Here is a 12,909-nt window from a genome sequence, read left to right as displayed (position 1 = left end):
GGAGGATAAAGTAGAGAAGATGATATATTCTTTCAGTGTATCAACTGTGTTTGATTTCAGCTCAAATGTATTTACTGTTTCTTTGCTTAATGACTCTCCACCAACCGCAAGAAAAATGAACTTAGTGCTCCCCAAAAAAATATTTGAACACTTAAGTCACATAATAGATAGCAAAATATCAAATCAAGTGGCGATTATTTAAAAGAAATAGATCACAAAGTTGGTTTTCGAGCAAAACAAGACGTTTTCTACGTTTGCTAGTTTATTTAAAAAACAATTAATACTTATGACCTGCTCAGAAAAAAAGAAAGAAAAAAAAATCTGGTTCCTTACATCTCATAATATGTTTCTTTTTATTTCCTTTTTTCTATTTTAACATTAACAAATCTGAATGATTATTTTTTTAAATAATATTTGCATTTTGTTTTCTGACGAAGCTATTTCGCATAACAGATATTTGCATACGTAAACCTATGTGCACAATTGAGCTCGAGTTGTATAAAAACTATAAAAAGCTCCGTTTTGACTTTTTCAGTCTTTCCTCAATGCAAGCCACCTAATATAAAGTGTTGTAAACTGTAAGATTATAAAAGATCTGTTCGATGCTGTTCAAAAATAAAGTGTGATCATGCCCATAGTTAATGTGATGAACTCCACCTATTGTTTTGTTTTGTGTTGAAGGTGTCAACTTGCTTTAATATTCTGTTTTTCTAATGATATTTTTTTTAGTTTCCAAAACCTTTTTGGGTTCACTGTACATGTGAGGTAACGTTTGTCACAGATTGCTTTGATAAGGCTGTAAAATCTTAAAATGACAAACATGAAATATTCATATTAATGGAGACCAAAAGATGACAGTGAAAGCATGCATAGAAGCATGATATACAAGTTCTCTGGACTTTTGCAATTCATCTTTCTGAACCTCCTTGAAGTCAGACATCCGTTTTTTTCCGCCTCTGAGGTGGAAACAGATTTCTTCACCATAAATAAACTATCCGAGCTACATGTCTACTGATTAGAAAACCTGTGTCAGATCATATTCTCAATTCAGATGAAATTGTCACATAACTTTTATGTTGGCTTAATAGGGAACAGATTGCACAAAGGCAAACAGAAAATGCAGTTTCACAGGGATGCTCGGCACAATCAAAAAAAATATATTAAAAAACCTGCAAGCCAGGGTTCATTTAACATTCCTGTAATTGGGTAAATGGCATCAAATTTGAATATTCATTCAAAGCTGGTGCAAATATTCGCGACTCACTTATTCCACAACGGAATAACCAGAGGAACGCACCTAAATAAAACACCTGTGTTATTGGCTAAATGTGTTGCAAATGGGTTTGTTAAAGCTGACAACCACTGTACAAACAAGCACAAAACACCCAGCGCTCCCTAATGGATATGTCACAGGATTGTGCACTCTGGAATACACAATGATTATGACATCAACACTCTGTCCTTGTGGTGTGTGCTGAAGGTGATATGTTAGATGTGAGAGGGGAGAGGGTTAGAAGAGCACCGATGATACCCTGGGCTACGGTGGAAGACGGGGGTCTAGCCAAAGCCTGGTACTCTTAGGTGACCTGTGCCCAGGGAACAGGGCCTCTCGGTCATTTGGGACACGCATCCAGGGGGTTGTTTTCTCTTCTACCCTCTCGTTTTCTGATGTGATTCAAACCAGTGTCTGTGTGCTCAACACAATTGATACCGAAAGCCGAAGGGAAGTTACATCGCCGCGCATGATTTGTAAATGTCTCTCTCCCCCAGGACAGATTCGTGCTCATAGAGGAGATCTGTTATTATTTCTGCAGGATCGCGGTTTCTCCCATCGACTCTCTTAAGCTTCATTCCATCGCAGCTGCAGGTTTACATATTCTCTTCCTCCAGGGGAAAACACACTGAAAAACAGGCGGTAATCGTAGCCTCCTCAGAGGGGACAGCCTTTATCCCCATGTTAACCAAAGAGCAGGAAAAAAACGGCACCTTTGAAGTGATCAAATTTAACACCGATCATTCTTCAACCCCAAAACATTAGCTGCGATGACTTTGATAGCAAGTGTAACGCTACACTGTTTGATCTGCCTGCGTGAAACTGAAGTCAAAGTGAAAAAACATAACAGGACTTTGAAACAAGCCACCTTAAATTAGAGCTGACAACTTAAAATAAACATGGACATCTGGGTAATTTGATAAATGAAAGGAGATATTTCATTTACACATGACGTGAAAGGGTGTAAAAACAATATATCTCACTAGAAAAATACGGTTCATTATATTACTTGTAATTATAATGAAATAATACAAATAAATAAATTCACAGGCAGTCCAAGAATGGACATGCAAGGTCGAATTTTTACTGCTTCAATTAAATATTCCAAGCTAATTATTCAAATTAAATGGTTTAAAAATGAAACTAATGTAATTTTATGACATTATCTTTAATTTAAACGCACACATTCCCAAATCCAAATATTTATAAGGCTTATATGTCTTTTATTTTATTTTATTTTTATACCCACGAACTCGTTTCTCCCTCCAAGATATATTACAATTGTTTAGCTGCTGGGCGTAAACTAATGTGCATGCACACACATATCATGCGTTTCATCCGTGAATTATCTGCTTGGCTTGGATAGGATTTGGAAGAGGGAGCTGTTTTTAACAGAGGGGTTCCTCTCAACAGATGAAGCTAGCCCGCGGTCATCATAGCAGAATATATTGAGCACATTATGAATATGAATCCTAGGCCCTAGCCGTACAGCGCAAGGGTCAGCGCTCGGAGGCTTAGAGCTGTGCACTTCCGCACATCCAAGTCAGAAAGCAATAACGCATTATCTTCCTGTTAACTCGTTCTTCTCTGGACCAGACAGCGTGGCCTAAAATGATTATGAGCCTGCCCTGCCTCATTATGAATTTATTCAGCACTCAGCATTCAGATTTTGACCATTATGACAGTTTACCATCCACACGCATCCCACAACGAAACCATACCAGCTTAAATCTTGTTGTTTTTTAAAGGCAAAAAAAAATGAAGAATGTTTGTACTGTTTCTTTTTTTTTTAATGACTGAATGTTTTAAGAATAATTGGATCTAAGCAGATTTGGGAGAATTTGTAATTAGTCTAATGACTCATCTTAAGCATAAAAAAGTAAAAATGCTAAAAGGAGTTCAACTGCAGTCCAGCCTCCCTATTTAGCCATGCCTGCCTCAAAATCCTTACAATGCCTCCATTCCCCAGCGGAAGGCAAACTTCAATTAATGATGCCGTTCTGTGCTTATTTCTGCGTTTCAAAGGACCACAGCAAAGCAACCAAATCCATTTGTTGTATGAGCGAGGATTCCCAGAGGACTGGTGTGAAAGTACTAGAGGGAAAATGTGCTTGCTGAATCGTCTGTCCTCATTTTGAATGTATTTAAGTTGCAGTCCTGAGTTAAACGCATTATTAAAGGTACAGTGTACAGTCCATCTATGCAGAACCCCAAGGACAGCTTAGAGAGGCTCTATAAAAGTCAGCGGTTAATCAAAAACCACGCATGACCCCGGCAAAATACCTTTTCATCTTCGTCCTCGTCCTCGGCCACGGACATGTTCTCCTGTAAAAGAAGAAGAAAGAGACAGAGAGCGGATGAGATTGAGACACGTGGGCAATGGAGCATTTTCTTAACAAACACCTCGTAATGAAACCTTCGCTTGTATATACACCCCCATTGGGAGAGGCCTTGTTGCCGTAGCAACTGCCTCTCGAGTGACCTCGCACAAAAGGAGGAGGTGAATGAGAAGGGCCTTCCTCACAAGAGCGATGTCACAACCAAGCAATCTAATTTCTTCACAACAAACACGTACACACACTCACACATGCACCTGAAACCAAAAGGAATGCATTTAATCTTGGCCGTTCGGGTGCCTAGACCGCTCTTAAGTCATCCCTGACCATTTCTGGCTATTGAATGTAACTGTGGCACTCTTTTCCGCTAGGTGTATTTCAGACATCTTAACCTTTGTGAATGTTGAATTTATAGATAACATGGATCTAATTAGGAAGGGCTGACCAATTAATGTCTTTAGAAATGCTGTGAAAAGACTGATTTCAGTCTTGTAAGGTGTATAATGTGCTCTAAATTATCTAATGACTCTTTGGAATACTTAATTCTGAGTGTTAAAGCAACATTCAGATAGTGGCATAATATATAAACTATATATCGGGTTTCCTACATTGCTGTGCTTGTTTCATATCATCCATATCATTAATGTTGAAAACAGCTGTGCTGCTTAACATTTTTGTGGTAATGGTGATACTTTTATTAACTTGCATTTATTAAATGGAAATCTTTTGTAATAGTGTAAATGTCTTCACTGGCACTTTGATCAATTTAATGCATCCTTGCTGAATAAATTTTTTTTTATTTTTTTTTTTTTTATCTTACCACAAATGTTTGAATGGTATCATTGTTTCCACAAAAATGTTAAGCAGCAAATACTGTTTTCAACATTGATAATAATAATAATAGTAAATGTTTCTTGAACAGCAAATCAGCATATTAGAATGATTTCTGATGGAATATGTTGCTTTGTATTCAAAGGAATAAATTACATTTTCATTTTTTAATAGAAAACCATTTTTTTTAATTGTAATAATATTTTTTACTGTATTTTTTATTAAATAAATGCAACCTTGGTGAGCATAAAAGACTTCTTTCAAAAACATAAAAACTTTTGGCAGGTACTGTATATGACATCACTCACATCAGATATCTGTAGACAGAACGTCTATTAATATTTCTAATCATTCTTCAGTGAGGTTTAAAACTGATGCTTGTCATTTCTAAATCCTGTGAGTCACCAGCACAGACTCTGACTTATTAGGGACCATTTTCTGTGCAGCTGAGTGGGCGACATCACAGCACTCACCAAGTCCTGACTGGAGCTGGCCATGCCTGGTGTGATGTGGAAGTAGTTCCAGCCAATGAGCAGGAGGAGGAAGAGGGGCAACATGAACAGCTCCCAAAGCCAGACTGTCAACACAAATATCTAAGAGAGAGAGAGAGAGATGGTATTAAACAGGGTATGAGGATCCCAGACAGCACAGTTGGCAATGCTGCCCACACATACACACACATATGCATTTCCTCTAATATTACATTGGAAATTAACTCTTAGAAAATAGAAAGACTTGACACAGAGACTCTAAACCTTGTCATAACAAGAAAACTGTAGTGCAAAGTCCAAGCATCCCTTCCAGCACCTCATTAAGGTGCCCGTGCCAGAATCTGTGTGTCGTGGTATGGGAGATTTTAATATTTCAAAAACCCATTTGCAATTGATTAACACTATGCTGGTGTGTAATTCGGATGTGACAAAACAGAGCATCTGACAGGAGCGGGTCCTCCACACTTGCTCTGATGTACTGCATTTCAAATGCTTCCTGACTGCACTGCATTCCTGCAGCCTGACCTATAGCACTCGTATGCGTTTTACCACTGCGGAGAGAGACTGCGAACACTCAAGACCCCTGGTAGAAATAAGATGAATAATCCTTCAGATTTCCATAAGAGAAATAGGTGCACAACACCCACAGCACCGCGCAGCACGCCGCTAATTGGCCGGCTGAATTTAAAGCCAGCTAGCGGCAACTTAATGAGCCTGAGAAATAATAAGATGACGCACAGGGATGACTGTAAAAACAGACATTCTCAGGGAACATTATTATAAAAATGCACTCTGCACATTACAACTCAACCGATCTGTAACATAACATCTACACTTGAGCATTTATGTCAGCAAATTTCATCAATGCACTGCTATAAATAACTGAAACATTGATTCAAAGAAAACTAGGGATGCAAAATATAACAGACATTTATATTGTATTTGTATTGTAATAGTTTACATATATCAGCTGATACTGAGTATTTAATTGTGCACACTCAATTCTGTCTATTTTATATTTCGATTACCTTTGCTGCCTGCCACCTTCATAATTTGAATTATGCTAAATCATTTATTTATGTTTTAATGATAAGGAAATCTGCATTATACAATGGGAAATAGGCACATGACGATAATTCCAAAAGTCAATGCATTGGTCCCTTATGTATACTACACAACTAGTCTGTGAACACAATAAGAAATAACATTAAAAAAAAAAAAAAATGTAATAAAAAATAAGGGCTTATAAAAAATATTTGTATCACTTTACAATTAGTCCCATTAGTTAACTCTTTCCCTGCCATTGCCGAAATTTTCCGGCAATCCATGTTTTCACTGTTATACGGTAGGAGCGCTATTACGCATCTTCTGAAAGAGTACTGCATCTCCAGATAAAAACACAGGCAAAAAAATTGGTAAATTTGACTTTTCTAATGAAACTTACCCAGATTCAAGTTTTGATAAAAAAAATGCATGAATAAAATGTTTTGTTACAAATAAATTAAAAAGCTGAGGCTCTGTTCTTTCTTTTGATATATTGCATGTTCAGATATTCAAACAACTAAATATTCTGATGGCCATGCATTTTTTTGTGAAAATGATCAAAATTGCTGGTCTTAAATAATTTAAAATCTTAAATAATAATTGCACTACATTAGGGTATTTCCACAATAAACTTTTGAAACAATGCACATCACATCTGTGTAACCTGAATTTAAATGAATACATCTGAATTTCTCACACTGCGCGAGCGTTGTAGATATCATTTGAAGGTCACAAGAACGAGCTTGTACCTACACAGAACAACAGGCTTGCATTTCCATGGCATGCTGGAGGCTTGTTAGAGACAATATGTTTGACTTAAGTTGGACGGGGCCTGCAGGCCTTACTTTAAATCTAGTACAGTACCAGCATGTTCCTGTCATATCAGCCAGTGGCCAGACATCGCGCTCTGGGCAGTCTACCTACTGCCACTCCTAAGCTAGGTTCACTTTCACACATGCCTGCACGCACACGTACACGTACACACACACACACACACACACACACACAGCCACCAGGGATATGAGAATCGTGCTTAATGCACAGAGCACTTGGACAACAACCCCGCAGGCACAACAACAACAGTGCACACATCTGGGTCTTTCTTTAATAATTCATTACAAATTTAGTCACACTATACTATTGGAGATGGCTGAATCTCTTTAACTCCTTATTCAATCTGTACTAGCGCACAGATTCAAGCTGAAAACCGTATTACAGCTTGTGAAGGTTGAATTCGAGCGGCATCCTGCTGTAGTCGGTTCCACTTGTGGGACCCCACGCGGAGGGGCCCGCCTTCATCCTCACCCTCAGATAAACTCGGAGGGCTTATCAACAGGTTAGCTGTCATAAGTGATACCTTCCAAAGTAAGGGAGAAAGTGAGAGAGCCGAGATGGAAAAAAACCTGGCGACAGCCCAGCAGGAATGTTGAACCTGCTTGCCCTGCCTGCAGAAGCTTCTACATTAACTACTAAAGTCTAATTGCCTGGTCCCTGTCTTCCCATGCGAGTCAACAGTAGGAGACCATTCATTTGCAGCCTGTGAGTCTAGAGAGAGAGAATCTGTCACAGGTATTCATAATCGTCCACTAATGCAAATTTCCGCTCAACTGCTTGCAGGCTTGGTGGACAAGATAAAAGCACACAGAAATACAGTCAAATGTATTGTGTCTAAATGTAGCATCTAAATTACTGGATAAACAAAACCTGTCAGAAATGTCTTCTTTTCGTCCCCAACAGTGTGAATGTGGAGGCATGCTGGATCTACGTGCCTTTTCCCCAGTGCTAATAAAAACAGAACAGTGAACATTTGGAAAAGTCTCTCTGATTTCGGTGTGAAGGCAGTGTCCGATAGCCTTGAGTTAATAAGCAGAGTTAAGCCGGGCTCAGACCACAGGAGTTTCAGGCCGATTTCGGCCCGATTTACCCCTCCCGACATTCTGAGAAAAAAAACGGCCCAATGTTCGGCCCAGATTATCTGGTAATGTGAGGCGTTTACAGATCAAATCTTAAACCTCCCGATCTCCTCGCAAATACATCAGGGCCGCCCTGACAATATCAAACATGTTTGATATTTAGGATTTAAAATTACGTCAGTACTTCCGCAATAGCCAATAAGAGACGAGTCTGCAAGGAGACGTGATGGAACTTTTGAAATGGCGACCGCGAAACAACAAGCAGCTGTACGGGTCTGGTGGACAGCGGCTGGTGGTAATGTGGCAACAACACGACTGCCTTTCATAATGTCTCCTCATATAATGTCTACAGCAAGTTGCCGTGACACAGGATCCATTTTGAAAGAAGAAAATCTCCTTATGTGCATGATGCAACCAGATTTCACAATTGGTTAAGATTTACACACTCATGTAGTCTGAGCTTAAGTGGTTTGTGTTTTATTAGCGCAGTGATTAAAATCTCGTCCTCGCTTTCCTTTCGAGTCAATTTATATTGAAGAAGAAATCCAGCTGTAGGTTTACCTTTTAAACACCGTGATGTTTTACTGCTTAAGTACATTAAGTGCAAACAGAACTGCTAATTTTTCTTACTGTCACATGTATTGGCTACAAAGCTACATAGCACTACATTTTAGGCGACTTTTTCTTTTTTACAGAGAACATGACACGTCTGGAATCAAACCTGTGCCTTCCACACGAAGGCCACAAAGAGCATTCATTGCTAGGCCACACGAAAAGAGCCATTAACTGCCGTGATTCAATTGAGCTGAAACTACTACGAGCAACTGAAGTCAAGTCTTTTATATTCTTTAACAGCCATGAATAACACCTGTAACCATAGTGACAGTGACGGAAATAAATATGAAAGATGGCGACTTCTATAAGACCAGAAAGTCTAAGTTAACACTTAACAACTGGCTCGTTTTTTATTTTATTTTTATTTTACAAATATATCAAAGGCAGTGTTGCCTTGTCCATATGCATATTAGGGCTCATTGAATGGTTGCAAAGTTTTTGGTCTTATTTCCAGAATACAATCGTGAACTTGGGCTTGTTTAGGCTTATTTGGTAAGGAAAGTGAGTTATATTGGGTTTGTTTTGTCAGACCCAGTTGCTTGTTTTTCAATCGAGATCTGGCAACAATGAGCCCAGACTTTGGTTTGAGCTCTGACCACACACACAGCAAGTCTAAAACCTACTGTTGACACAGCTCATCTCCGACTCTACAAGTTATTCCGACCCCACCAAAAAAATAAAAAAATAATCTACACACACACTTAACAGACAAGCATGTATACAATGCAAAGAGGCTATTTACATTGCTGTCCAGCGTTGTGTCCACTCACACAGAACATATTTCCCAAACTCACTCTCAAAATGCAGGTGTGAGCCCTGCAATATTGCAAGCATCAGTTTATAACTGTATATACACCATATTTAGCGAAGCTTGTACACACATTCTACAGCTATATGAACCTAACAATTATTTAGATTTAAAAATGTCGAGCGTCCAAAGAGGGAAAGATGATTTGGAATGATACTAAGAGTGTGTTGTTGTGGATTGCTGTAGGTGATGGAGATGCCCTCTCCTCACACACCAACAAGGCTCACCAGAAGACCGGCCAAACAGGGGGTTAAGAACCGCCTGACGGATTTGTTTTAGCGTGCAGCTAATATGATTGCACTAAATGTATTTCTGAGGCCTCTCTAGATGGTCCCCTGTTCAGAGGAATTCCTATACCTAATAATAAAGCACTCAGCGATTAAAAGTGTGAATAAAATAAGTCCTGGAGCCGAAGCCCGGCTGGCAGCAGAACGCCACCCACGCTCTCCAGGGAGGGGGAGAGGAGAACAAAAGGACAAAGACGCCCTCACTAAGAGTTTATACAATCCTGCAAATTGATTAAACGGCAAAGGGGTGGAGAGAGGCTACCAAATCAGACTACTTACTGACAGACTAAACACAAGTGGTGTGGAGGGCTGGGAAAAAACACTCCACAGCTACTGATAAATGTAAACATGCATCACTGTGGGAGTACAATAACCTCCATCCATCTGAATTTCAAAGTCAGAACATGCAGAATAAAAGTACATATACCATATATACGTACTGTACTTTACAGTAGGGTGCAACAGTTTGAGTGAACTTAGGAAAATGTGTATATTTTGTCTACTTTAAATGATTCAGATTATTTCATTAGCCTAATTTAGGTTAAATTGCTAGTATGTGGTTTGTCAATCTTTGCTTTAATGACAGCAGCACTCAAGCCGTCATTAAAGTGTCAACCATGATGATCATATTCTCTGGCATGATCTGAGAATGATCCAAAAAGCATCTGACCGACCGTACAAAGGAGTTCTCATGATCAGAGTCAAAAAAAAAAAAAAAAATATATATATATATATATATATATTGTTTATTTTATATAGACTACTGTTCAAATTTGTGGGGTCGGTAGGATTTTTTAAATGTTTTTAAAAGAAGTCTCTTATTTTTACTGTATTTTGATCACAGTAATTTTGTGAAATATTATTCCAATTTAAAAATAGCTGTTTTCTAGTTTAATATATTTTAAAATCTAATTTATTCCTGTGATGCAAAGCTGAATTTTCAGCATAATTACTCCAGTCTTCAGTGTCACATGATCCTTCAGAAATCATTCTAATATGCTGAGTTGGTGCTCAATAAACATTTATTATTATGTATTATCAATGTTGAAAAGAATAGCATTTATTTGAAATAGAATGTTGTCACTTTTGATCAATGCAATTCATTCTTGCTCAATAAAAAATTCTTATTGACCCTGAATTTTGAATTCCAGGTATTATCATGGTCTCAGACATTTGGACCCCACTGTATATCAACTACAGTACTTATAGAAAAGGACACAACACTGACTGGCTAAAACAACCCACAATTTATAAAGGGAGATTAGTTTCACTAAAAGCATTTTCATAAGAGCAATATAAATTCATTCAGTGTATTAATGAACACAGAAAGACAAACTGAGCAAGGATCATGTCCAGTAAAGTTGGTGTTTGAATCAGAGGCAGTCTTAAGTCCATAAATCATCAAACTGGACGGCAATGTGGGGAGAATTAGCGAGATAACACTGGACATATTGGGCTGCTGTAAGACGCATATGACTGTTTTGAGCTATTACACAGCCAAACAAAATAACTAAACAAGTCTCAGAGGGCTTGACTTTATAACAATTTAGATTTAAGGCAAATAAATAAGATATTAACCAATCTCTTCAATGGCCGCTGAACACATTTTTTAGAAGCACTTTACATAGGTAACTACTCGGAGCATTAACATTTTAGATTTGTGCATATTTACTGGGAAATCTATCCTGTGTGTGGATGCTCTCAGAGCAAGTGAGCTCTAACTAAACCATGAGGGGAAGTTTGAGTCTCTCGTGTCCCTCTCATGCATTTATCTTCCGCAGCAGCGAGACGCAAGCAACGGCAGCCGTGCCTTATGAGGGTCAGACGAAGAGCTGTGGACGGGTGCCAGATTACATGAACGTATCTGTGCAAATCTAACAAGGCTGACTATTGGCTGCAGGCTTAATGCGTATGCGTGTGTTTGAGAGACCCGATGAAACCGGGCAACTTTAATGTGAACAGAGGATCCTTACAGCGTTGCCACACTTTTCCCTCTTTCTCTGGCTTTTTTCCAAGGTGAAATGTAGGGCGATGCGAGAAACATACATCAGTGTCTTGATTAAAACACAGAAAAATGACAACATTTGCACTGAATCAAAGGCCCCAGTGGCAGTAACAGTCATACATGTCCGCAGTAAGCAATCGAGACAAAAAAAGAGCTTGAGAGACATGGAGAAGCTTGTGTCTTGTGTACAGCTACAGTAAATGCACACCAAGACCCGTTGACCTTGTGAATGGTGTGACAAAGATCAGGTTGAAATATTTCTACAATAACACAACGTCTCTATTATTCACCAATATGTCCAGTAAACTGAGTAAATGGTATTGGTGGGTCATTCATGAATGATTTGTTCATTGTTTCTGTTATGTGACAAATGAACAAAAGATTTGGGAGGTGAACTAATCCTTTGTGTTTCTCATAATTTATCTTTGGCTGCATTATAATGATTTTCTAATGTGGAATATGTTCAAATATTGCTTATGTCAACGTGTACGAGGAATTTGGTCATTGAAAATGCTAGTTTGTTCATTTTTTCTGAACGAGATCAAATTTGATGAGATTTATACAATAATATATCCACATTAAATACTCTCTGCTATTCACCAATATGCCCATCTGTGCAGGCCAGACACTTGACAAAAGTAAGTAATTTTTGGACAATATGTGATTCTTTTTTCAAAGCTTTAATTCTTTTTTTATATATATATATATATATATATATATATATATGTATTTTAAAAATAATGTGTTTTTATAAAGTTTTTATAATATCAACGAATATTTGGTGGCTAATTAATTCAATTAAAACATGTAATCTGTTGGAATGTAAATGAAATACAATGATGACTGTTTTAATTAAATTATTTCAAATTAATCTTGCTATTGTGGATATCATTAACAATTTATTATAAAAAATGATTCTGAAATTAAGACAATTATATTCTATTTATAATTCCTTGTAGATCTAATTATTCCCAAACACAGACATACTGAAATAGATTAAGTGTAGCATTGCATATAAGTTGTGTTGAAACGTGATCCTGCAAGCGCAGTGCAGGCTGTGAGTGTATGATACATGTTTGTGATTCTCGGCTCATGTCCTTATCAGTGGAGCGGTGGAGTGGACTGTGTGCGCCCAGAGGGAGCGAGGGAGAGATAAAGTCTCTCTGTCACCGGCGGTGTGGAGGCCAGTGTACAGAGCCCTGTGGTGCCTGTCAGCGGCTGGCACAGCGACCCCACCCCGCCGCACTGGCCACCAGTGTTTAATCCATGTTGGGAGCGTTAACATTCAGCGACCTCACGGGTGACA

General features: G+C 38.3%; 1 protein-coding gene and 1 long non-coding RNA gene across 4 annotated transcripts in view; one reads left to right on the top strand and one right to left on the bottom strand.

The window, feature by feature from the left end:
- LOC309508127 overlaps positions 1-12,909 on the top strand; it is a 746,145-nt gene that overhangs the window by 144,664 nt on the left and 588,572 nt on the right. The window lies entirely within an intron of this gene.
- The window catches only part of mctp2a (multiple C2 domains, transmembrane 2a), a 51,278-nt gene that overhangs the window by 11,409 nt on the left and 26,960 nt on the right, over positions 1-12,909 (bottom strand). For all 3 annotated transcript variants that reach the window (XM_082183184.1, XM_082183186.1, XM_082183185.1), the window contains 2 exons: positions 4,914-5,033; positions 3,557-3,598 (listed from right to left, as the gene is read on the bottom strand). In XM_082183184.1, the coding sequence (XP_082039310.1) occupies positions 3,557-3,598; positions 4,914-5,033 (162 nt within the window). The remainder of the gene's footprint in view (positions 1-3,556; positions 3,599-4,913; positions 5,034-12,909) is intronic.

The sequence above is a fragment of the Leuciscus leuciscus genome, assembly GCF_965113295.1.
Source record: "Leuciscus leuciscus genome assembly, chromosome: 10".
NCBI classification, from domain to species: domain Eukaryota; kingdom Metazoa; phylum Chordata; class Actinopteri; order Cypriniformes; family Leuciscidae; genus Leuciscus; species Leuciscus leuciscus.
Note: the sequence above shows the minus strand (reverse complement) of the source record. Positions and strands in the feature narration are given on the sequence as shown.